This window comes from Vanacampus margaritifer, chromosome 1 (assembly GCF_051991255.1).
Source record: "Vanacampus margaritifer isolate UIUO_Vmar chromosome 1, RoL_Vmar_1.0, whole genome shotgun sequence".
NCBI classification, from domain to species: domain Eukaryota; kingdom Metazoa; phylum Chordata; class Actinopteri; order Syngnathiformes; family Syngnathidae; genus Vanacampus; species Vanacampus margaritifer.
Genome location: NC_135432.1, coordinates 6763496 through 6790226, shown reverse-complemented (window position 1 = coordinate 6790226; position 26731 = coordinate 6763496). Strand labels below are relative to the sequence as shown.

General features: G+C 40.4%; 2 protein-coding genes across 2 annotated transcripts; one reads left to right on the top strand and one right to left on the bottom strand.

The window, feature by feature from the left end:
• Positions 1 to 9247: 9247 nt before the first annotated feature.
• spata2 (spermatogenesis associated 2) lies at positions 9248 to 17516 on the bottom strand. Its single transcript, XM_077568565.1, has 3 exons — positions 17395 to 17516; positions 15736 to 16519; positions 9248 to 14581 (listed from the first exon to the last, which is right to left on the bottom strand). Exons 2-3 carry the CDS (start codon positions 16084 to 16086, stop codon positions 13232 to 13234), a joined length of 1701 nt encoding a protein of 566 aa, XP_077424691.1. The 5' UTR covers positions 16087 to 16519; positions 17395 to 17516; the 3' UTR covers positions 9248 to 13231.
• rnf114 (ring finger protein 114) lies at positions 17409 to 26440 on the top strand. The gene is made up of 7 exons (XM_077568577.1): positions 17409 to 17568; positions 18206 to 18467; positions 20378 to 20528; positions 21170 to 21276; positions 23108 to 23222; positions 23307 to 23414; positions 23494 to 26440. The coding sequence occupies exons 1-7, from the start codon at positions 17472 to 17474 to the stop codon at positions 23557 to 23559; spliced, it is 906 nt and encodes a 301-aa protein (XP_077424703.1). The 5' UTR covers positions 17409 to 17471; the 3' UTR covers positions 23560 to 26440.
• Positions 26441 to 26731: the final 291 nt, after the last annotated feature.

The window sequence follows — 26731 nt, the reverse complement described above, 5'->3', positions numbered from 1 at the left end:
GAGTGAATAGAAAGAAGAAGAAGAAAAAAGCCGCCTTACCCTCAGTGTTTGCGTGTGCGTGTCAGCTGAGCTAACACGATGGCAAGCAGTGACTGACAGAGAAGCAATGTGCGCAAATGTTGATGACGTATGTACACAAACACGCCCGGCAAACTTATCAAGCTCATTTTTTATTATTGCAATTAATTGATTTATTGCTTATAGAGACAGACCTACTTACAACAGTGTTTAATTTATTTTTATATACTTAATATAAGCTTTTTGCTTCTCTGGTTTTCATGCTTAGTTAAATCTCTGTACAATGAATTTTGACCCTTCATACGGAGGTTTTATCAAGTAAATGCCTTTAAAAAGTATTTTGTACCATGTACATGACTCGGTCCTATCCTTAAATGCTTCCACACAATTGCCATCTTTTATTCGTCGGTCTTCTTTTTTTTTTTTTTTTACATTTTGCTGCTAGTTTGTGTCACTAGCTCTCCCAGCTGCCAGACGTGCAGCATGACATCAGCCAGCGAAATAACAACGCCATGTGGACTATATACCAACGATTCGATCCCACTGTTGTGGGCTTCAAGTACCCTGCCGAACTTGTGCCACCGCCAAGACCGGTTGCACCGACTGTGCTTTTCTTACTACCAAGTTCTTTTTTTTCTTTTTCTGGAGAGCTCAGTATTGTTCATTCTGTAATTTTACCGATTTCACATGTCATCTTCATTGCTCTCCTTTTTTTTTGTGTGTATGTGGGTGAGTATGTGTATGTGCGTGTGTGTGTGTGCGTGCGTGCGAGTGTGTGTGTATTCATTAGTTCACGTAAAACCTATTCAAATCCCATACCGTTCACCTAAACCGAACCCTTCCAGCCAGAGTCGTGAGGCCGTCAGGAGACCCGAGGAAGGACCAAAGAAAAGAAAGGAAAGTGAAATCCAGCACCGACCAGACACCACCCACCAGGCCACCAACCAAAGTCCTTCACCAACCCCAGAGACATCTAAATTCCAACAAATCAGGGAGACCTCAAGAGACCAAAGGAGAGACTGAGGAAAGGAAGGAAGGACAGACGAAGCAGAGTGAGATCCACAGACACCAGCCTCCACCGATTCAATGACCTGAGGAAGAAGCAGATTACCAAGTTCTATCAAAACCTAATGAAATTAATATGTGGATGATACTGGACTTCATTTTTTGAGCATGGATACCAGCAGTTTTTGAGCTATGTAATGATGTGTTAACTTGTTTTGGATGACATTGTTAGAGGTGAAGCAATGTACTAGGCAACATGTTTATTTATCTGTTTTCATGCTTCATGACTCAGCTGCAAGTCCAACCGGAAAGACCGCCACAAGGTTTAGCTCTCGTCAGGCCTCCCTCTTTCTGTCGTCTTTCCTTATCCAACACCACCCCCCACCCTCCACATCCATACCCCCATTCTCTCAGTCATTCTGCCTCCACCGCTGTCACAGCTCATCTTGCTCACTGCCACCAGATGTGTCTGATTCGCAGACTGCTTGCGTGAATCAATCACTCTTTTAAGCTGCCCCATTTCATTCATCTTCGTCTCTGTTGGTCCTCATTTTCCGGAATATTCCTCAAACTTCATTCCCTCTGTTGCATCACTGCACTCCTCATCGTTCCTCATTGCCGCATTTTAACATGAAGTCAGTCAAAAGCCAACACCGGCTCACAGATCACTATGCTCCTCGTATTCACGTGTACTTATCCTTTCATTCCCCGACACTTTCGATTCTGACGTCTGGCGAGGAGAACGCCAACATGTAACATGTGTGCTCCCCTGTAGCTCTTTCTTACATAATCGTCTTGTTACATAACCAATTACAAAACATTACTATTGTTGTCTTTGTATTAGTTATCGCAATCTGTGCAGCGCTCATGGAAGCATACCCTGTGGCGTGATGTGGAATGAACATGTTCAGCTTATGTCGCTGTAATTTCCCAAGGTCATGTTCCTGCTGTTGTAACTTCATGCAACAGCAGCCTGAACAAAGCGCCATGATGATTTCATTATGCATGATGTGTTCAAGGGAAAGGGTGAAGTAAACAAGGCTTACTTGCAGCATATATCACTCAGTCTTTGTCTTTACGGACACGGCGTATACACCACTTACACTGTTATGTATTTTCTTATTAATTGTATCCTCTTTAAGATAGCATGCACTGTGTGTGTGTGTGTGTGTTTGCAATTCTGCATCCCTGTGTAACACTCACTGGTTGCAGCAGAAAGAGCCTGATTTTGCTAATGTTTGCGCATGCAAAAATGGGGGCAAACTTGATTGCTAATGCAAACCGATTACGCTTGCAAAATTGCTGTACAGTTCATTTCGCACATACCAGGATGCGTATATGTAAATAAATTAATTTGCCGCACGGAATGTGATTTATCACACCCGAGACAAATTGTAATGGCTGATTTTGCAACCTGAAATACCGCATCTGAAAATCAGATGCAAATGGCATAGCTGTGCGTAACCCTGACGAGCAAATGTCAGCTGAATGAGAGGTTACAGCCAAGCTGAAATTCCAAGGGGAAAAAAAGAAAAAAAATTATCCTAACACATCTTCTATTTTGTCATGGTTTGATTTTGTGTTTTTCCAGTTGCTCAAGGAAAGGAGATGTCGGAGAATTCCAGCTACTTATTTGCATTTGTCTAGACCAAGGGTGGGCAAACTCGTTCCTCTCGAGCCGGAGTCCTGCAGGTTTCGGAGGTTTCCCTCTTCTAACACAAACTGATTCCGACAGGATCGTTATCAGGCTTATGCAGATCTTGCTGATGAGCTTGGGGTCTATTTCACAAAGCAGGTTTAGTGAGAACCCTGAGTCAAGAAATCCTGAAATGTGGGAAACTCTGTGTCTTCCGTTTCATAAAGGGAGGGAGGTAACTGAAACCAGAGAAAAAGAAGTAACTCTAGCCTGTTTCATAAAAAGAGGTCATTTAAGCTTTCTATCAGTTACCGTAGTAACACATTCCATGAACTAAACCTGGTCGGTTGCAGGTTTTTCACAATGAACCTCTAGGTTTTCTCTGTCCCCGCCTCCTTTCAGCCACACAACATTTCATTTCTTCATTCATTTTTTTTTCTCTTTCATTTCCTCATTCATAAAGTCCGCTGTGGCGAGTTTTTGCGTAAATACGCCTATAGTCTAGAGCGTAAAGTCCATTTTTGTCACAAACACGGCATGCCCTTTTGACAATGACCCTATTGATGAAGGTGTGCAGGGAATTAAATATTCGTCGTGAGATTGTTATCAGAACGCACATATATATATGCTGACATTTCCGGACAGTTATCTTTTTGAGTGGTACCGTTTTTACATCACAGTCCATCATCTACATACACAACTTAATTCGTTCTTACATTTGCATCATTACCAGCCGTAGGCCTATATGCGCTCACATCCCAGCATATATTGTGTGTTGAACTCCTCGTTTTTAGAACCGTTTGAATAATGTTTTTATATTTCATCTGAGGTCGAGTGCGCTTTTCTCCCCGCAGGATTGCATAAATGAAATGAATTAATGAGCTACCATTCAAGAAGTTTCCCCTGTAATAGCATTGTGATTGCAAAGGACTACATTTAAATGTACGCAATGACCCGACACCCGAGCAGCAACGTTCTCCTGCAATTTTTTTTCTAAAGACATGCTCAAATTTGCCATGTGATCGCATTAAGATTTTCTGTTGAAAGGGGTTAAAAAAATTTAAAAAATAAATAAAAAGCAGAGGGCGGCGCCGTGCTCTGCTTCCCTGTTGCCATGGTGACTCGACGAATCGGGGCTCCTTTGATGTGGTCTTTTTAACCTAGTGGTAACGCCAGGTGAAACTAATCTGCGTTGATATAACCATACCTCAAATGTGAACAAATTTAGCACCAGGCTCAAACAGGTCAATATGCTTTAAAGGCCAAAATGGCCTCAAAATGGCTAAACAGCCAAAATGATTTTAAGGTTCAGGTCCCATTATGGCCACAATAGTGGGGACGACTGCAATACAATGACATTTAACCACTATTCAACTAGAGGGAGAAGAAAGAGCAGAATGTTACTTCCCAATTTGTCTTAAACATAAAATGTTTATCATTGTATTTTTATATGTATTTTATTTGTATGTTTGTGATATCCACAACAGCTACTGTATTTTAATTTGTCTCCATGTGTTATGTTTTTCATCCTTTGTTATCACCAGTTCAGTTATGATGATATTATTCCTCTCGAGTTGCACTCAAAACTCAACAAGAAAAAGTTTTTCATGCAAATTTCTTAATAAAAGCATTGAATACTGCTGGCTGAAAATGCAAGGGCACATTCTGAACGGTGGTTGAATAAAGCCCGAATAAGGATGAAGATTGCTGCCATAAATGCTGCTTCTTCATTCATAATGGTGCCTCTTGATGACATCGCTAAATAACATTAAAACACACACACACACTGCAATGCCAAGCTATTAGCCGCAGGTCATTTATCAGAGCAGAAATGCAAAGAAATATACAGCATACTTTTTGTATGAGTCACTCTATTACCAAAGAAAAAAGATGAAAGGAATACATTGAACTCTCGTAATCTCATACGGTAGCTGCAAAAGAATGATGAACGCAGGTATATGTCAGTCCTTTATACTTAACGTACTACTTAAGTTCAACTGCTCCTCTAGCTACCGAGAATAGCAACTACAGGCAAGGCCAAGAATGCAGACATTAAATGCACTGCAGCATCTTTAAATTCACTTCAAGTGGTCACTGAAAGCCAACAGTGAGTAAGAGAAAATCAATGTGGTGACAGAAACTAACTAAAGGAAATTGCAGCATTAAATCATAAAGTAACTGGTCAGAATCTCTAAAGTGAGGACAGAAGTTTTATACAGACGTAGGAAACTAAATTAAATTTAAGACGTCTTCCTTCAAGGTCACAGAGGAGCATTCAGCTGCATGTGTGTCAAGTTACTCCCACGACTTCACTGTCATCAGATTTCTAAAGGTAGCGAGTGTGCGTGGGGAATATGCGTGGTCTGGTTTACACCGAAACTTTTGGGCCGCATTCAATAGTTGGATATGCATGTCTTTGTGAAATTGCTTGTATGTGTGAGTAATGCGGCTTTGCGTGGTGAAGTCGGTGGCAAAAGTGGAGGAACCACGCAAAGGAAGGCAGGGGAGGTTAGGCAGGAGGGCAGATTGATTTTTACAAAAACGGAAAACAGGAATCCAAACACGCAATTTAGAAATAACCCCTAAAATGAAACTAACCAAAAAACACGGGAGATGTGACTGACACAAATTTTTGACAACAATGATACAACTCAGGAAAAAAATGGGAAACTAATTACAAACAAATGGATGAAACAATGAGGCACTCTCTGATTGGTTGACGAAAACAGGTGGAGATGAAAACCTAACAAGCAGCAGACAAGACATGAACATGGGAAAACAAGACCGGACATGAAAAAAAAAAAAAAAAAAAAAAATATATATATATATATATAATCTAAACAATGCAAAAGTCCACACAATTAAAGATGATGAAGTCATAATTTCAAGAACAGTAGCTTGTAAGCTGCTTGTATGCCTAATGAAAGACAACATTAATAACACAACCGTTTTTACAAACTATAATAGATGTTCCTCAATTACAATTTCTGGATCAATAGAATTGTATTACAAGAACTGATCTAATACATTTATCCGAAAGACCATTCAAAGTCCTTTCAAACATGTTATTTCAAAATACATTATACACATTAAGACAATTGCTTTAAACGTACATGGCAGTTAATAACTGGGGGGAAAAGAAACAACTATCTGATAAAGTGATCAAATGTGGCGGCCGTGTCTCAGGGTGTAGAGACGGTCGTTCAGTAACCAGAAGGTCGGCTGTTCGATCCCCGCTCTCCCCAAGTCATGTCCCTTGGGCAAGGCACCTCACACACATTGCCTCCAGTGCTACTCAGACTGGTATATGGAAGGTGCGAATGTTTGATGGTGGTCGGAGGGGCTGTAGGCGCACAATGGCAGCCACGCTTGCGTCAGCCTGCCCCAGGGCAGCTGTGGCTACTTAAATATCTTACCGCCACCAGAGTGTGAATGTGTGAGTGCATGAATAATGCATCCATTCCACTGTAAAGCGTCTTTGAGTGTCTAAAAAAGCGCTACATAAATCGGATGCATTATTTTTTATTGTTATTCAAATGTCAGGTTAAGGTTATGTTATGTTATCCATCCATCCAACCATTTTCTGTACCACTTATCACGTTCTGCCAGACTGGTGCTTATGACAAATTTATAAATGGGTCGAAATTGCTGCATTCGGCTGCAGACTGAGAAGAAAGAGATTGATTGTCAGGTGGGTCAGTGTCCTCTGGTCCAGAATTGGATTCTGGTTAACTTAGTTTGGAATGCATGTAAAAAAGAAAACAGCATGACAGGAGCTGCCTGTTACTTAGAATCTCCCTTCAGTTAACTCATTTACTTCAAATCCCAGTTCTGGCTGATTTCAAGCCTGGTTCCACCATTCTGACCAAAGCCAACAAAGGCCAGATTGTGTGAAGGCTCTAAAGAGTATCTGAACAGATTATCCTGGTGGTATGCGAATAAGAGAGGTTTATAAATTATAAAACACTTAAGATTGAAATCAAGATCAGGATTATGACAATCGTACATATGAAAAGTTCAATTCTGGGGGATTTGGTGTTGTTTCACTTTACAAAGTTTACAAAGTTAAAACCTTAAATTATTAGAACTTCATCTGAAAATAGCAACTTTTTTTTTTTAAACTTAACTTAACTTTAATTTTTAGAAATTGTATTTTATAAAGTTGCATTATAGCAGAACTTTTTAAAAATCTATTTTCATGTCTAGACAAGAATAATGTTTGCTGCTGAAGACAATGTGAATTAAAAAAACACTTAAGAAAATCAATTGTTCGTTCATTACCTCATTATCACATTTTTATTGTTAACAAAAACAAAACCTTGCTTCAGTTCCCTGCTATTAACCTGCGAAAACAGAAGAAAAAAATGCTCCTCAATGGAAGCTATTGATTCTCAAAAATGCAAAAAAATATATATATTTCAAACCTGTATATTAATCTAGATGGATGGATGGATGGGTTGGATTAGATAGATAGATTGACAGATAGATACAGTACATTCTGTAGAGTAAATTTGACTCTATTAAGAGTGAGTAAATTTAAAGTAATATTTACACTTGGAAGAGAGTAAAATAAATAATTGAAAAAAATAAAAGTCACTGGAGGTTTGAGGAACAAACTCACGACCTTGGGACCTGAGACAGCCGATCTACTCCCTGAGCAAGGCATCGCCTGCTGTATGTTAGTGTAACGCTCGTGTCAGCTAGAATCTTCCTAACTCCAAAAACATCGTTTTGGGTCTTATCTTGGAGATAAGCTAACAGTAGGAGGGGCATAGCTCAGGTGGTAGTGTAACAGTCTCCCCAGCTGAAGGTCGTGAGTTTGTTCCTCAAACCTCCAGTGACTTTTATTTTTTTCAATTATTTCTATTACCCTCTTCCAAGTATAAATATTATTAGCCTAATCGAAAACTGAGTCTCTGTGACTCTAAATAGAGTCAAATTGACGTTACAGAATTTACTGTGTAAATGTTAAAAACTAGCGGCGATTCATAATGTTCCCATTTGCTTATCAGACTTAATGTGAATATGACGATTCAGGCAGTGCATTCATTAAATGTCCCAAACAATGTGGCACCAGTTATTACGTTATATCCTTTTCCAGCTCTACAGCATTTGTGTCCCCTTCATGTTAGACGCCTCCTCAGCCTCCCTCCAAGCTATTTGTCAGCACAGTTGTGACTCGACCCTGAGGAGAGGATGATGCAGGGCGTTCAGAACGGCACTCGCACAGCATTTCCATCATTGCAGCAGTCCTTCTGATGTCCATCGCTTTGATTCCCTCCTTGCAGATAATTAGAGCTGCATCAAGCACCAGCTAACATTGAGGTTGGGGGGCATTGATCTTCACCAAGGCCAGTCTTTGGCTGACCTGTTAAATGTTTCTGCCCTGATAAGCAGTTTGGTCCGGGATGACACCCCCCCACAAATAATACCTTTGTTTTGTTTTATATAAGAACCCTCTCCCGGTAAATTTGAACAAATCCTGTATGGAAATAAAGCTATGACTTGGCAGAGTTAATCATTGTGTTGGCAGCAGACAAGGGTTCAGCTCATGACCTAGTTTTTGGTATATACTGTATTTATATTTACAGTTCAAGAGTGGTAAATTCAAGCATCTAATTTGCTTAGACACAGTGAGCTTAAACATCTGCATGTTTATCCTGAGCAGCTGCCAATTTCAAAATGAACATCTTGCGGTATAGAGAGAGACCTGCTGTGTAAATTTGTCACACAGCCAATAAGGAATTGCCTCAATTAGGATTTTTTTTTTCTCATCGTGGCTTTCACTCTAGTCCGCTCAAATTATTTATGCACATATACTCTACAGTTGAACCTTGTGTTTGACTGTATTGATTAGAATGAGTTTACTTTCAAATTCAATAATTGTTTGATAGCATTTACTGAAGTTGATTTTAAAAGAAGCTTTTACTATTGCTATTGTTGACATTACAAATGTGTGAGCATGTTCAGCCACACGTCAAAATGAGTACAATACTGTACTGCCTGTAGGCCTGCTGCATTTCAGGGTGCCTGAGTCTGTGGGTATTTAGCGCCATCTGATGGTCTTACAGAAAAGGTACAGTAACCCTTGTAATTGCCTCTGCTGTAAACTAAACAACTCACTCGAAGGGCCAGTAACTCGTACAATTTTATTTACAGTCTTAAGTCGATATTGGTACTACTACCTTCATATTTTTGTGCCTTACTTGGAAAAATGCTAAATCATATTCTCAAGATTATTTGTTGCTTTCAGTCTCTCCCCCTGTGCTCGTATGGAATTGGGTAGGCTAAGTGCTTTTATTTACTCTGCTCCTTATTAATATTCAATTTCTTTAGACAATTTCCACAATATTCACTTGTTTTTCATAATGTGTTCCATGTAAAATTTTGTGTTCAGTTGGCTATGTAACGGCATTTTGTGTTTGTCGCTGCCGCTTGGAAAGAACTTCCTTGAAAATTTTGTTTTTTTATCTCAATGGGATCTTCCTCAATGGGATGCAAGATGAAAAAAATGTCAAAATGATGGAATTAAATATAAATATTTCTCTGTGTACATTTCATGCACTTTCCAGCTCAGAAAAACAGAAACACCTTTTTTCAGGGTTTTATTTCTTAAATTAGTTTATAAAATATCATTTACATTTGTTTTAGTCATTTACATATATTTGTTTTCACCGATTAACAATTTTGGCTATTTTCCCTTTCCACTCCTAAACGTGGCCACACATTGATCATAGAAGGTCCATCACCTTCACGAAAACATTGTGCAATGACCTCCAGTGCCAAAGTGGAAGGGAGGGGAAGGGGGGTCTTGAGTGTTCATATGTGGGGTGGCGGAAGGGAAAGAGGTATGGGCGGAGAGAGCATGCCAAGGGTGGGTCAAGAAGATCGGGAATAGTAAGACAACCAAATATACAGAACCATTCCAAAAATATAGAATATCTTTGGAAAAGTTGATTAATTTCCATAACTCAATTCAAAAAGTTAAAACTTTTACCAATTATAGATTCAGGGCGCACAATTTTAAAAAAGCATTAATTTATTTTTACATTATTTGTGTTTCCAGCTTGTGAAACCCACAAAAACAAGAGTTTCAAAAAATTAGAGCACTGTGAAGAATTGCATCAGAGAAATAAAAAAAACAAACACAGAATTTAAGATTACATCAAATTAATGAAAATATGGTATTTTCAAAACGATACCATCCATCTATCCCCCCCATACAAACATAGGTTGGTATAAATTAAGGTTTTTTTTCCCCACAGTATTTTAATTCTTGAAACCCTGTTTTTGTGGGTTTTAAAAGCTGGAAGCCCAAGTTATGTAAAAATAAACAAATTAATACTTATTTTTTTGTTATGGGCCTTCAATCTATAATCAATTAAAGTTCAACTTTTTGAATGGAAATTAATCAACTTTTCCTAAATATAAATTTTGGGGGGGAATGGGTAGCACACTTCTCTTTAAGTCAACCACACAGAGAGGTAAAGGGAGTGTTGACCTCCAACCAACAGCATTCCAACGACCTACTGCAATATCCCACGGCACAAAATAAAGATCTTAATTGTCCAACATCAGCAATTCATGTCCTGTGATAACTGTAAAATAGATCTTTTCCATCATCAAACGCAGTAGGAGCCCTGAAAACTGTTTAGCCCTTTAGTGACCTAAATGATCAGTCTTGCTCTTCAGAATTGGGGCGCTTATGGACATTGATTGGTTCTCTATGAAAAGGTTTCATGTCTACACTTCAGCAAAAGCACATCATTTACTGAATGGAACAATGACAATGACATCCAGGGCAGACCGCAGGATTTCAACCTTTTATCGTTTGTTCTTCATTTGGCAATATCACGCTTGCAATACTTCAAAAAGTCACCTCTGCTGCTGGTATGACTCACAATGACAAGAGTTGAACAACTAAATACGCATGTGTGTGAATAAGTGTCAAGAATTTAAAAGGCTGTGGTAGATTTAAAAAAAAAAGGAAAAAAAAGATTGCACATCTCCAAAGGTCAGTGGAGACATCAGTGATACACAAGTTCGTCTAAGCTGATAACTGGAGATTTGTTCTTAAATAAATCTCAAAAGACCCCAGCAGAGGCAGAACACCACCTATGAATTGTTGGTATAGGAAAAATAAAAACAGAAAACTCCAGTTCTTAAAATAAATAAGTAAACACCCAGTGTATTTGATCAAACATGCCCTAAAACCAAACTATGGCCTTTGGGTTAACAAAAGTCTTCATAAATCAGACTTGACTTATTAGTAACATCAAGAGTGAACGACCACTAGCCTTCTCCGAAACATCTGTTTTGATGAAGCCACATTTGCGGGCATTTCCGTTTAAGTACAGAAAAGTCCGTACTATAGCCTAATTAACTTTATAGTATGGCAGATATGATTGTAAGGCAAATGAATTAACAGAACATGCCAAAATAAACATTCAACATATAGACTGCATTCACCACTAAAAACACTGCATTAAAAGTGTAAACTAAACTCTACAAAAAGGCTTTTGGAAGGAAATCACTTCATTGGAATCACCTCAGTGTGTGGCACGACGTGCAACGGCAAATGCACACTGATGCATCTGAGCACAAACCATCCCACTAAACTTACAACGACTGGCAGAAACACACAACCATTAGAACATATTTGTGATGCTATAATATGCTTAGAATAGTAATGATTTTAAATGGGCGCGGGACACTATACAGGCCATGAGGAAAAAAAAATCCAGCAGGTGTAACCAACATATACAAAATTGTATTTCACATTAGTGTGGGTGTAGATGTTGCCATCTAAGCAACACATCCAACTGCAGCTTCATCACGACAGACTCCACATGGAGTAAAGAGAGAGAGATTCCTTTACCATCAACTGTAAACAAACTCAAATGCCCCTCAAGTGACTCCCCCCCCCCTCTTCCAGTGTAGAGCAGCAGCAGCAATTAAGTGATGGTTAATATGTAGTGTTAGTTGATAGCATATCAATTCGACATATTTCGGGTGTGGCAGATGCACTGTTTTTAGGCCTTTTTTTTTTAACTAAAGTTCCTTCATGTGATGGTCTCCTCTCTCATCTACGGATCTGCATTTGAAAGAGCCTTCACGCCCTTAAAAATAAAATAAAAATAATTAAATGCACGGAACGGTTTAAGTCACATTTAACTTAACATGGCGTCATTGGTGATTTGTTCTCAAGTGCACAACGTTCTGAGCTAGAATGGATATGAACATCGAACCCTGCTCTAAAAATAATCATCCTTCAACTTTCAACCACGTGACATCTGAAGCATCACAAAGCCTTTTCTACAACAACATTACATTTACATGACTGACTGGGATAGATGCAGGAAGAATGTTGGATCGGAATGAAAAATGTGCACTCTAATGATCTCCTATTGGACGGTTTGCTCGGGATATGTGGGGGAACAACAAATTCAACATTTCAGAAGATTCAAAGTTTGGAAAGTCACACTGGCTGGAGCGCTTTGAGGTAGACAGAAAGCATGACAGAAAAAACACTTTCACATTATATACTCTTTCAAACAAACAAGATTCATATGCTTGAGGAGAATCTGCATGCATTTGATTTGTGGCCCAGACACTTGCTGTGACTCCACCTGAGACTTGACAGAGAACCTCTGATCTAGCGAGGGGGGACTGCAGCATCCTGGACCACAGAGGTTCTGAGATTTGAAATACGGCTTGGATGGGATCAAAGCACGCGCACGCGCACACACACGAACAAGCTAGTCCACTAGAAAGGAGTCAACATCTCACAATGTCACAACCTCTCAAGTCAACAGCAGCATCAAATCATCCGCCAGCTGGAAACCGTAGAGGGACGTGGCAGGGGTCATTTACAAGGCATGACTTGATAAATAGAATATGGCATCTGATCATTGTCTCAAAAAGTCCCTTTGAGATACAGTACTTCCCACCTTGCCTTAATGGCAATTTTTTTTTTTTTATCTATTTAAAAGTCTCACATTATTCTACAGAATATAGATTTAAAAATATATACTATTGTTACTAATATCCAGTGTATCTTTTGTCACAATTATTCAAGTTTTTTTTTTAAATCATTTTTTTTCATGCTGCAAGATCAGTAGGTCTTTTCAGCACACAACACACACACAATATATTTTATATATATTTATGTATATATATATATATATGTATTTTATTTATTTATTTATTTTAGCTTACAAGTAGATATTCTGGACTTCATTTTAAATTAGAAGTAATTTAACTTTTCAACTCAAGGTTTTTCTTTTATGGGACAAAAGTAGAAGGACTGGATAAGCACTACAATATCACATGACTAGTCAAGAGCAGGTAGCAAGGCAAAATGTCGTCGTAGAAGTAGTACATTAGATAAAAGGCCGAAACTTAAAGCAGACAATGTGGCCCTACCAACAGTGAGGGAGTTCCAAAAGACTTGTCAGTTTGTGAGTTGCGAAAAGGGCAGCGGTGCTTTAGCAACAGTGTGCGGCGATGCTGCCATTTAAAGGTGGGGACAAAAAAAAAAAAGCAGAGAAGCAAGACCTCGGTCTACCTGGATCATCGGTACACCATGTGCGATATGGTGCCCGATTTGAAGTTGAGCTGATGGTTGGGCACAAACATGTGCTGGGGATTCTTCCGCGTGCACACGTCCTTGCCATACAAGCCCATGCACGAGTCACATGACACCTTGGAGCAGTTGACGCAGGTGTGGGACGCGCCCGGCTTGTTGCAAAAGCCGCATCGCGATCCTCCCAAACTTATGCGCTCGCTGCTGCCTCCTTTTGGCGTCGTCAAGGCAACAGACTTGCTTGGGAACAGCTTGGTGGATAACAAAGGTTTGTCCACCAGGTGGGAGTGAGGGTGGGAGTGAGGGTGGGAGTGTGTCAGCGTGAGGGGGTGCGGGTGGAGATGCGAGTGGGAGTGCGTGTTGGAGTAGACGGAGAGCTTCTCCTTGACGGGAATGTAGCCGTCGATTGGCCGCGTGGATTTGGGGTGGTAGTCCTGCAAGCTACAGCACGGGGAGGGCTCGACGTCGTGACACGCCGAGCACAGGATCATGTCGCACCTCTGGCAGGACGCCATGGTGGAGCACCCCAGCCCGCAGCCCTGACACTTCACACTGCCGTGAGATTTGAGCATCCAGCTGTCTCGCGCGTCTCTCGGTTCTCGAGACGGCGGCCGCAAGGGCGTTTGCCTCCCGCCGGTGCCGCCCCTCTCCGTGTACAAGTCAATCTCATCCAGCGATGAGAGTTGGTAAGATGTGTACGCATCGGCCGGGGGAGGCGACTGTGTGGGGAAGAAATCGGCAATGGGGCTGTAGGAAGGGGGTGCCGCCACGGAGAAAAGAGATGCTGAGGTGTTGGGCCTGATGATCTCATCCTTCATATCCTCCTCGGCGTCCACGAAGAGAGGCTCCTTCCTCAGACTCAATGAGGCTTTCAGGATGGGTTTTGTAACCGCCGCGTGCCAGTGACCCGCCCCATCTGTCACGTCGACCGATTTGGACGGTCGGCTACCTCGCCTCAGGTGGTGAGCGTGAGGCCTCTCGATATCGAGAGGCTGCACAGACAGACGAGCCATATCTGCCCCGAGACTGTCGCGCCTACGGAGCGCCTCGGCGCAGCCGGCCGCGTCGTCTCTGCAGCCCCGGCGTAGTTCCAGGGCCTCTAATTCCGAAGCGGAACCGCGGGCCAGAGCCACGACCTCTCCCAGGAGACGACACTCGGCCTGGGCGAGGAAGAGCTCGAAAGCCAACTGGCGGAGATGAGCCGAACCTCCCGGATGCTCCTGGAAATAAAACTGCGAGTCATGTTCACAGGTGTAGCCGATTGTGCGCATCAGAGATCGAAGCTCGGCTTCAGGAATGGCAGACTTCAGATGGTAGACATAAGGGCCAGTGAAAGCCTGGAAGAGGGGAGAAAAAGAGACCTGTAGATTTCATGAATTAAAATCGCCGCGGACGTTTGAATATTTGTAGAAAAAAATATTTAATCAATAAACCACATCTTTAAAATTATTTTAAAATATCTTATAACTGATTGCTGTTATAAACTGATGATTGTTGTTTATTTGGTCGTGCTTAATGAGTAAACAAAATCTAATTTAGTAATATCACAAGAGGGAATGAAACGTTTTTTTTTTGCAAATGACAACTACTTCTTGTCTACAAATTCATGCGAAAGTGGCTGCTTCAGATTCAACTACATGTCAATTACAGGTTATAGTACATACAATGGCTGCAAATAAATAGGGATGGGCTGGTGTCGGGACGGTATTTATTTATTCATTTTTTTAAAGAAATTGATTATGATTCAGTTACTTATATGGTCTGTAACATTGATCATTGTTTTTCAAAGCAAAAGCACGGTTGAAAAGGTCTTCTATTGTTCCATTCGCAAACATCTGCTTTTGCTTCAAATACAAGCAATCTGCTATCGAAATCAGAGAAAATTTACTTTTGAGAGGGATATACAATGGCTAATAACTCATTCACTCCAAGCCATTTTTGCTCCCGGCGTTTATACTGGATTTTTTGACTGATTTTACAAGGCCCAGAGAATATTGCTAATGCTAAAAAAAACATGGAACCTACAAAAAGAAAGTTTAGAGTCTCTTTCTTTCATCTGGAAAAAAAGTGTATTTCTATCCGTTTCCATTTTGCAGCAATTAGCATTACATAGCTATGTTTCATCATTATTCACAAATCTGTTGAAAACACTGGGGAAGAGAGTTTGTTGCAACATGGCCCTGGCTGATCTCTTATACTCTGCTACCACCTGCTGGCCTTTTTTTTGTAATAACTACAATTGCTTTAAGCGACTTCTTTGGGTCAGAGGCTCCTTTAAAGCCTTCTGTATGCTCTAGCATAAAAAAACAACGTTTTTGGGACCATGGCAATATTTAAAATATAACTTTTTTTATACGTTTTTGGGAGCAAATTAGTTAATGATGAATCTATCAAAATAGTTCAGTTAATTTAATGTCAATCCATTCATTTTGACAACTCTAGAAATTAGTTACCAATTTAAAAATAATGCATTATATAATAACGGACTGACCTTAATACATTTGAACTCTTTCTTCCAAGGGAAGAGTAAGAGATTGGTGCATATGGTTTCCAGAGTGTGGAAAGCTCTCTCCAGGCTCCTGATGTTGCCTCCTCTTTGGCAGCGAAGCGAACCCTCCACCACTTCATAAAAGCGCACCATGCGGAAACGTTGTCCTGGATCTGGCTGGTAAGCCCCGAGCAGCGCAGTGGCTGTGGAAAGTAGGGCCTCGCTGTCCTTATGCCTCGTATTGCCCCCTTCGTGCGAGTTTGCCACCCCATATTTTTCCCCTCCATCTTGAAGGCGCCTCTCCAGTGCCCCCACATATCTCCGGAACAGGTCTTCTTTTAACTTTGCATCCATTATATGCAGCAGACTAACAGTCAGCCGGTTTGCTTTTTGGAGAGCACATCACTCCCTTTTCATAATCTGCACAAGGACATCACTTTGAAGCATCATTGTGGCACACCAAAATTCAAATGTGGCGGGGGGAGTAGAAGAGAAACAAGACTCAGCAGCACATCCTCTATACAAGGGATAGCGCTTTCAATTGTTGTAGCTCAGCTGCAGGCTGCACGGATGTCTTCTTCCTGACATCGCCGACCGTGGCTCAAAGTCCAACTTGAAACACAAGCCAATGTTGTTTTAGATGAGGTCAGAATGGACATTTGCTTTGCTGCCTGTTAAAGAAACGTTGTTGTCTATCCGCTTGAAGCCCATGTGCAGTGATCCAAAGTCATTGGAACTCAACAAGTCAAGATTCCCAATGGTGTGATTGTCCCAAGCCAGCGACAAGCTGTAATGAGACGGGAACAATTTGACACAAAATAAATGACACATAAACACACAGAAGACAATAGGATTTACATTTATTTGGATTGTTGTGATAAATCTTAATTTAACCATAATGAAAACAAATTCTAAGATATTAAAATGCATTCCTGCTTGCCAAAAGATGTAACAGCAAAACGGAACTGTGTGGACCAAAAACTGGATGTTTTCATATGATATTAAATCATATACTTCATGTAAACACATCAAAGGCAACTTGAGTCAATTGCAGTTTGCTAGAGAACTAAAAGGCACATTTGTCGTTCGTCTTGCGCTAGTGGGAATGTGTCTATAACGATTGTAAATAATTATGCTTAGCAGTAAAAGGCAGCACCAGTCTGCCTCTTTTAGAATCAAGAGGGGAAATTTACACGCAATTTGCGTCTGAATAGTACAATCTAATCTAATCGTCCAAAGGATTGGAATTCAGGTTATTCCAGTCCAAACCGACCGAACGTAAGCGGACGTGAATAGCGAGTCAAACCAAAAATCACAAGCTAGCGTATTTACTACGCCTTTACGCATTCCGAACCATTGCTCCATCCATCCCGACACCGCGACACGCACGTCATCATAAATTGATCACAAATCACAAATGACAACGTCGAGCGTGGCAAGGGCCCCCACATACGAGCAAAATCAGTGAACGCCCATTTCACCGTAGCTGTTTTAGCGTTAGCGACTAGGATAATATTCACTTTCAAATAAATAGCATTTTATTTAAAGTCATGGAGCAATTTAGCATCAGTAAAAGTCAGCACTTGTATGATCACACACAATTCGGCATCAATTGACTCTCGCAATGTCTCATAACGAGAGACCAAGAGCAGCATATCTTACCTTTGACAAGTGCTAGCCGTAGCTAGCGTGAAGCGAAACCTGCTCAGCTGTTGGAAATTCCCATCAGCTGAGTACGCATGCGTACCACTGGTATACGTCATACATCACGTGATGCTTTGAGGGCAGGCGATGGAGGAGGATACAAGTTGCTGAATGCTGATGCACTTTATGGAGGTAAATATGGTGCAAAATTAACTTGTAAAAATGTTTTTTACCTATACTAAAAAGTCTAAATTTGTATATGTAAAAGTCGTGATTAGTACCTGTAAAAAAAATATATCTGTAAAAACAAATTTGTACCTGTAAAAGTCATGATTTGTACCTGTACAAAAAAAAACAATTCAATCCAATTCACTTTTTTTCCATAGCACATTTTTTAAACAAGCGTTATCAAAGATGCTATCATATCATACACATACAATCTAGTAAACCAAATATAAAAACAAAACAAAACACAGTCAATAAAATACTAAAATACAATAAAAAAAATTAATACATAAAAAATAAATACATTAATTAATTAATACACGAAAAGACCCCGATGACCACACAATTAACGCTACACTAAAAGCCAATTATTCATTACATCAATATATATTTATTCAAGCCCAGGCTTTCTCCACACAGATGAGAACCCGTTTCAGCCAACGTTCAATCCTAAAGTCCCTTTGTCCCTTTATTTTTTCCCCATCTTTGCTGACGTCACAACCGCCAATCAACAGGCCCACGCTCAAGTGTTACAGATATTGCATCGTATTAAAAAATACACATACAGCGATATACATCAAATAAAACATTATTTTTATTATAGGCTTGGCTGGCGTGAGATCATATAACCGAATTTATGACGACAGCAATAGGCTCCGCCCCCGCACAGGAGCTCATATGACGGGATCACGTGGTCGGTGGCACTCTAGCACAGGGAAGAGAAAAGAAATGGCGATGCTCGGAGGCTTCAGCTCGACACAGCACAAGAAAAACATCTCTGAAGCCAACAGCGACGTGTCCGAGTTTCTCTGTCCTGTGTGTCTCGAGATATTCGACAGCCCCGTCACGACACAATGCGGCCACACGTAAGTACGAGTAAAGCACTTTTGTCCCTATTTGACAGCGGATTCCCTTTGACATCGTCTACCATTAGCAAAGCGTCGTTTTAGGAAACCGATTTAAAATGGTTGTTTAATCGTCTCGTCAGATCGTCTTGGTCACACTTTTGTTGGAACATTCTATTTGTCTTTGAAGAACATTGTAGCGCAATCGATTCTGACGTGCGTTACTGTTGAATGTTTTTCTTTCGTCCTCGTTAGTATTTTTTTTTTTATAAATAAACCCACGCCTATATGCTACGGTGTAAACAATGAGGGAAATAACTAACTTAACCATGTCTTTCTAATCTTTTTGGGGGGGTTGGAGATGAACAGGCCAAATCATATGTCTATTCTTTGTTACGTCGTCTTTGTTATTTAGCAAAATCGCTGCTAGTTTGCTCAGTATCAGGTTTGTTTACATCAAAAAAACAGACCTCGCATGGGAGTTGTAGTCCTTTTCGCGACTGTGTAGACTACGTCAACTGGTCAAAAGACCACAAGTCCTTGCCATCTAACACTATTGTTTGTTCTCTACCGAAGTTGTAATTTTACTTGTCAGATTACACCATGAAACCTATTTGTCGGTGTACAAAAACGAAATTGGATCCTATGCTTATTGTAAGGTCCAGAGTATATGTTGTGTTGGAAGCTGTTATAACATGTCCAAAAAGAACAATTATTTAAAAAAAAATAAAAATAAAAAAGCAAAGGCGTTTGGTGAATATAAAGTGCCTTTGATGTCCTCATCATAATATACAAATGGAACAGAATGATGATGAAACAGATATCTGGTCAGTAAGATGCCCTTTGGTTGAACCAATTGCCAAACCAGCTGTTGAGGTTGTATATGGGATGTACTTCATTAAAGGGACAGTGTGTAAAAGTTCCACTACATGGCACCAGAGCCGTTGATATCGAGTTTGGCCAACTCGGTTTCAGCAGGGTAACAAGATGGTGTCCACAGGTCATGTGACCAGCACTTGACCAATCACAGCATAGAGTAACGCGTAGTTATTGGTCAACTGTTGGTCACATGATATATGGATGCCATCTTGTTACCCTGCTGAAACGAGTTAGCCAAACTCTCTCTTATCAACGGCTCTGGATGGCACTATATAGCCAAAGTTTGTGCATTTTGTAACGCACGCACTGTAGAGAGAGACCACACTTTGCAAGCCTACCACCAATTATTATTTGGAGTGAACTAACGAGCATTTAGGTGAGTGACCGCCATTTAGCATCACGGGGAGAACCCTGGCGAGTGACCAAGCAAGCGGGAGTTAGCCGGAGCAAATCACAAGGGTGACTAGCGGGAGTTAGCTAGCGCGAGAAGCTAGTAAAGGCAACAAGTGGTGGCAGCCCAAATCACGGGGGACTGTGACGACGACCTGCAGGCCCCGGCTGTGGAAGGTAAGCAGCGGTCGACCCATTGGGTCCGACACTAGCTACAAACACCACCAGAGGCTAACTACGTTAACAGTATCCGTAGCAGAAAGATGCGCGGCAAAACATGCATGTCAGCCTCGTGTAAGGCGCGGCGTGACCTATGTAATATAATTAGCAATTACTAGACCTACGAGTATATAAAAAATGTGCATTGATGTGATAAAACATATATTTTTTGCATGCTTTTGAACTTAATAGTGTGTTTTAAAAACAAATGAATTATATGTTCATCACTAGAATGCGCTAAATTCTACACTGTCAATTTTACGTCTTTTGAACAGGGTTTGTCTTGATAGGTCTCCCAATGACTCAGATATCAGAACATTTCATAAATCTATGTTCTATCGTAATCCTAAAAGGGAAGTTGAGAATTGGAATTTGACAAAGTTCACTATAAAAACTTTGTGTGTCCTCCTATTTAATTGTCTTTCTGTTTCTCTTCACCTCAGGTTCTGCCAGAGCTGCTTGCAGAAATGTTTGCGTCCACAGAAACCCGCGTGTGCAGTGTGCCGGGCCGCGCTTGGCCATTGCACGAAAGCTGTGGAGCTTGAGGCCCTGATCCAATCTTCTGTGGCAGCTTGCAAAGGGTGTGGAGCTCAGGTATGCTTTGGTTAAATTATGACGTTAAGCTTTCAATATGGCCTTACTGGTATGACAGTGGTGCCTCTGTTTTGAGAAAGCTCTCCTCACCAAAAGAACTAAGTAAAACAAAACATTCACCCACAACGAACCCTTTTACACTTGTGATCAAGAATGGTGACAATTTGATTTCAGAAGTTTTGTGGCTTTGGGGCAGTGGCTCTCAAATGGAACTCACATTTTCCTGTTGTTGCCAAGTCTCAACCCTCTTTTATAAAAGTTAAGAACAATAAAAAGATACCAGTAAGTATTGTTCAGAATTCATCTTTGAAAGCATCAGAATAAGTCTTTGAAACATTTCTATATAATATATTTTTTAACACAAATACACACGCTTGCATGTTAAGAAACTTGAGGCTGACAACTGCATGTACAAAAAAGAATTTTAGTCAAATTTAAATATCACAATTGCATAAAATACGACCACACCACCACCTCCTTAGGACTGTTTTTTCTTTTTAGGAAAGTGCAACATCAGTAGTGTCTTCTTTCAAAAAAAAAAAAAGGCTAGCTGTCTGCAACCCACGAGTTGCATATTTTTCAGAATTGTTTTTTTTTAATTGTCTATCTTAAAGGTAGGTTATTAATGTGTTCCTCTCTAGGTTGGCCTTTCTCAGATGAGACTCCACACAAGTGCTTGCCCAAAATACCAGGAGTACATTGAGGAAGGAGTTAGGACCACTGCCCAGAGCCAGCCTACTATCATCAGGTCAATAACTCTCTCAAATATGTCTTCTGCAAGGTGTATGGGATTAACTATTGACAATAATGAACATCCGGGCATTTCTGATATTTCCCCAATGCAGTGCAATGTAAATGCTTCCTTAATACTGTTAAAACAAACAGTGTATTGCGTTGCTTTTGTCTATGATTATCATATAAACCAGGCAGATTAGGCAGATTGTTATAATAGTCAAACGACATTTCATCACATTTTGTAATCAAAAATAATGCTCACAAATCAAATTGCAAGGATTCAAAGTCTCAATGCTTTTCAATGAGTGGAGTGCGTTATTTCACCGATTCGACCCCCATTTTGACTTGTGACATAAGGTCTGAATTGTCAGTAGCCCATCACAAACAAATGCCCTCATTGGCAAATTAGAGATTCAACACCGCCGTGAGGCAAATACTGAAAGTTTGTTACAAAGGTGCAGTTATGCAAGGACTCTTTCGAGAAACAAACCTGTTTGAACAGGAAGTACAAAAAGAACATATTGTTATGCTTATTCATGTAATGGTCCCACTGCTGTGCTCTATTTCCGATAGCTAAAGATGAAAGCAATAAAAGAAAAATATTGCTGTATAATATTGTACTTCATAAAAAAACATACAGTAATGACAAGGACTGCAAGAATCGGTGGTGGCTCGAATAGAGATGCAAATTGGCTGTTAATAACAAACACTGAATCAGAAATTTCAAATTTGAGTCAGAAGGGGTCATAACATTATTCGTGTTATGCACACTCACCGTATGTGACGGAATTAAATTCAACTTTTAAGCAGATGGCTATGAAAGACCAGCTATGCTGTTACTTCACTGTTGTTTTCTCACGTCACCGCAACATACGAAGGGCATTTGACCACTTGGACCAGGTTAGCTTAGCGCTAGCTGGCATGACACAATACAAATGAATTTACTAGACCAAAGCAAGAAAAACAGCCTATATTCTACCGTTGGCCAGTCAGTGTATGATACGATGAGGGACCCTGGAAGTTGAAGTAAGCTATTTTAAATTAAAAGGAAAACCTTTCCGTAGGGTGACACTGCTCAACGAACCGATGTATATTGTAGTTAAATATATAGATACGTCTGAATGAGGCGGTGTAAAGTGCTTTGGACACCATATGGTGTAGATAAATAAGTGCAATTCATGTATCATTTTGATCAAAGTGAATGTTTCATTTGTTGGACTATGAAGCGTTTTTTTCTGTATAAGTACAATAAGTAACCGATTTGAGTTCATTCGCTACTCGCTCGTTAATGTGAATGTCAATAGCAAACAGATTTTGGGTGCATACGGATATATGGGTGGTCTTGGCTTCTCAGCAGTAATTTTAGTCACTTTTCACAGAGGATATATAATATTCCTGTGAGTATTATTTTATTATCTCTCTACATGTGATGCTGCTTTGTATTCAAATATACGTTAGTTTAAGGGTTGTAACTTGTAACGCCACAACACAGATGCTGACGTACACCTACGGCGGAACACACACTTTTTTTTTTATGCGTAGTTTGGCAGTAAACTTCAATTGGGATTGGCAATGAAAAGCATGAATTCTTTTTTAAATGAATCGTTCACCATAAAAAGTTTGTGTCTCAAATGTTGGCTCACAAGCCAAAGCGTAAAAAACAAACAAATTGGCCAAACTCAACAGTCGGATCACGCACATCTGAAAGCACCGCTGTAATTCTTTTATCTATGGTGGCTCTAAATTTTAAGTTCAATGTGATGACACCTCTGAGAAACTGCAATGAGATTCAAAACGAACAAAAACGCAGCGTGACCTATAGATTGTTATTTGTATCTTTACAGTCCAGTGCCAAATCGTTACACTTTTACCTGTCCGTACTGCAACTGCCAGAACCTTGATCAAGATGGCCTGGTTGAGCACTGCACTACCCAACATGCCCGCGATGCACGGCAAGTGGTGAGAAGCCCTTTTCACCACTAAGAACTGCAACTCAAATCATGGCCGAACCGCGATTTTTATCATCCATCTACGTTGGTCTAGGTTTGCCCCATCTGTGCCTCCATGCCGTGGGGGGACCCAAACTACCGGAGTACCGACTTCTTCCAACACCTGAAGATTAGACACACATTTTCATATGATACCTTTGTTGTAAGTTGCTGCGCTCACCCGTGCCAGTGAGCAAGTCGACGGCAATAAAAAATAACATGCTTTATCACGTTTTGTGCAGGATTACTCTACAGACGAGCACACGATGATCCAGGAGGCTTTACAGCGCTCCCTTCTGGACAACTGAAGTGTGAAGAAGAAGGAAGAATCTGGAAAAAGCGTGAAAGCGGCAAAAGGGAGGATTGGAATGTGATATCTTGAGAAGGCAGAGTATGGTCATGAATATGGTGGCTGGCTAACTGAGTTTCTCAAGAGATTGTACCCATGACTTTCGAGGTTTATTATGACAGTAATAAACTGTGCAGCACACTTGAAGAGTAGAGGTGGGCACGTCTATGAATTTTGAGCGCCCGTCATTGGGCAATCGTCAACAGTCTGGACACCCTTCAGCCGTCATCAATCTGTCAAAATATCAATTCGAACCGCCACTCCAGTATTCATCAATTGCTCAGCAAAATGAGCGTCCGTCATTGTTTCCGTCATTCGAAGTGGACATCCATCAATTTTCTGTCAGTCATTCGTCGCCAAAATGGGACGTCTGTCATTGACGGATTGACAATTACAAACCCAATTCCAAAAACGTTGGGACACTACAAATTGTGAATAAAAACTGAATGCAATTATGTGGAAGTGCCAAATTTCAATATTTTGTTCAGGATAGAACACAGACGACAGGTCAAAAGTATAAACTTAGAAAATGGCATAATTTTAAGGGAACAATATGTTGATTGTAAATGTCATGGTGCCAACAAATCTAAAAAAAAGTTGGGACAGGTAGCAATAAGAGGCTGGAAAAGTCAATTGCATTTGACCAGTTACCACTAATGAGGTCTATTGGCAACTTGATTGGAGTATAAAAAGAGCTTCTCGGGAGTGGCAGTGTCTCTCAGAAGCGAAGATGAGTCGAGAATCACCAGTTCCTCCAATGTTGCTCAGAAAGATAGTGGAGAAGTACCAGAAAGGTGTTTACCAGCGAAAAGTTGCAAAAAAGGTTGACGTAATCATCATCCAAAGATTCAGAGAATCTGGAACAATCTGTGTGTCAAGGCCGAAAAATCACACTGGATGCCCATGATCCTCGGGCCCTTAAACGGCACTGCACCGCAAACAGGGACGCTTACTGTAAGGGAAATCACAGAAAGGACTCAGCAATACTTCCAGAAAACATTGTGGGTGAACACAATCCACGTGCCAGCCGCCGTTGCCAGACGAAACTCGACAGTACAAAGAAGCCATTTCTAAAGCGTACCAAGAAGCGCAGGCGTTTCTCTGGGCCAGGGGTTATTTCAAATGGAGTGTGGCAAAGTGGAAACCTGTTTAGTGGTCGGACGAATCACGATTCAAAGTTCTTTGTGGAAAACTGGGGCGCTATATCATACTGACTAAAGAGGACAAGGACAACCCAAGTTATCAGCACTCAGTTTATAAGCCTGCATCTGTGATGGTATAGGGTTGCATGAATGCGTGTGGCATGGGCAGCTTCCACATCTGGAAATGCATCAATGGAGAAAGGTATATTCAGATTGGTGAACAACATATGCGCCCATCCAGGCATCACTTTTAGAGAAGATCTTGCATTTTTTGACAACAACATGGCTGCGTAGGAAAAGGATCCGGGTATTGAAATGGCCAGCCTGCAGTCCACTTATTTCATTAATAGAGCACATTTGGCGCATCATAAAGGGGAAGGTGCAACAAAAAAAGCCCTAGATGATGCCTCACTTTTTTTTTTTAGATTTGTTGACACCGTGGGATTTAAAATCAACATAGTTTTCCCTTTAAAATTATACATTTTCTTACTTTAAACTTTTGACCCGTTCTCTCTGTTCTATTCTGAATAAAATATTAAAATTTGGCACTTCCACATAATTGCAATCAGTTTTTTTCACAATTTTTATAGTGTCCCAACTTTTTTGTAATTGGGTTTGTACATTGACGGACGAAAACCCGTCATTGCCTGATTGACAAAATGCCCACCTCCGTCCAAGACCATATTTTCTGATTTAGGTGTGTTGCTAGTGTCATCGTCTCATATCTCCCAATCCAGTGCAGCCTATTGATTGAATACTGACTAACCAATAGAGCAGTTCACCAAAGTGTCATTGAACCAACGATTTGCAAATCACATTCCTTGTCAATACAAGGGTAGGGTACTACCTGTAAATGGCTAACTTGCCTGCAAACCTGACTTTACTGAAGAGTTAACAGGAATAATTTATGGGAATTGCACACTGAGGGTAGTGCGAGGGTCTTATTTTCTTTATTTTATATATTCCTTTTTTTAAGCACTTTTGTGTCTAATGGGTGTGTGCGGGAAAGAAAACGAGAGGGTCAAACTCACAGATGTTTTCTTTGAACATTTCTCCCTTGTCTTTGTGCTAGTTGGTAGATGTTTTTCCTCAGTTCCAAAATCATAGGGCTAATGGTTCACTCGACCAACTTGATGCAAGTGTGCCGCACTGGCAGCCACCTTGGTGATCGATTTTCATGTGGCGAATCTTTGTGCATGTGTTTTGACCACTGGAGGGCAGTAGCGTCCTACTCTTAACAGGCCAGTGGACAGTTGATTCTGTACTACCATAAATAAATGTGCTCTACTGCTGCTCTTGAAATGAATTATCATGAAGTAGTCTGACTACAACATACATGTGCAGTTACTGGTCTGGCAGAATAACAAAAATATATCCTAACTGTTCCTTTTTTCCTCCTTTTTTAATATTTTTTTTTATAGCCGTTAGTTGCTCGGTTCACACTTCATTACTGCTGACTGTTCTGGAAAATTGAAAATAAATAACAGGCCAGTCTTGTGCTTCCCTATAGGCCTAAGTGGCAGCAGATTGTTAACACAATGTAAGTTTAAGGTCACCTGCTGTCTGTTTCTGTGTCCAATGTATTTGTCTTTTCTTTGGTATACAACATTGTTTTCCAAACATTGTTTTCCAATTGCTTGTATAATGAACAAATCTATCAAGTCACACTGCACAATAAACCCAGATGAAGTAGCTGTAGAGCTTTGTGTATTTATTGACTTGGATTGTTGACATGTTTAATGACCACTTCAAATATTTTCAATATACCAAAATTCCACCATTGAGTAGATCTCAGTAGGTTGCATCAGTGCGAACTACAAGCACAATAATAGACACAACGTTAAGCATGTTAGTGAAGTCGCAATTGAACATTCAATGGATTCTCATAATGTAATGGCTGGTCAGCGTATCTAATTCATTTCTACATGGTTGGGTTAAATCTAAAATGTAATAAATCTCTCATTTAAATTGGGCCCATAAATTATAAAA

Coding starts and splice junctions, on each gene's coding strand:
- spata2 (XM_077568565.1), bottom strand. CDS start 16,086: ATGGATGCAAAGTTAAAAGAAGACCTGTTCCGGAGATATGTGGGGGCA. Junction 14,582..15,735: donor AAGAGTTCAAATGTATTAAG/GTCAGTCCGTTA, acceptor CCCCTCTTCCAG/GCTTTCACTGGCCCTTATGT.
- rnf114 (XM_077568577.1), top strand. CDS start 17,472: ATGCGTACCACTGGTATACGTCATACATCACGTGATGCTTTGAGGGCA. Junction 18,468..20,377: donor ACGACACAATGCGGCCACAC/GTAAGTACGAGT, acceptor TCTTCACCTCAG/GTTCTGCCAGAGCTGCTTGC. Junction 23,415..23,493: donor TTTCATATGATACCTTTGTT/GTAAGTTGCTGC, acceptor CGTTTTGTGCAG/GATTACTCTACAGACGAGCA.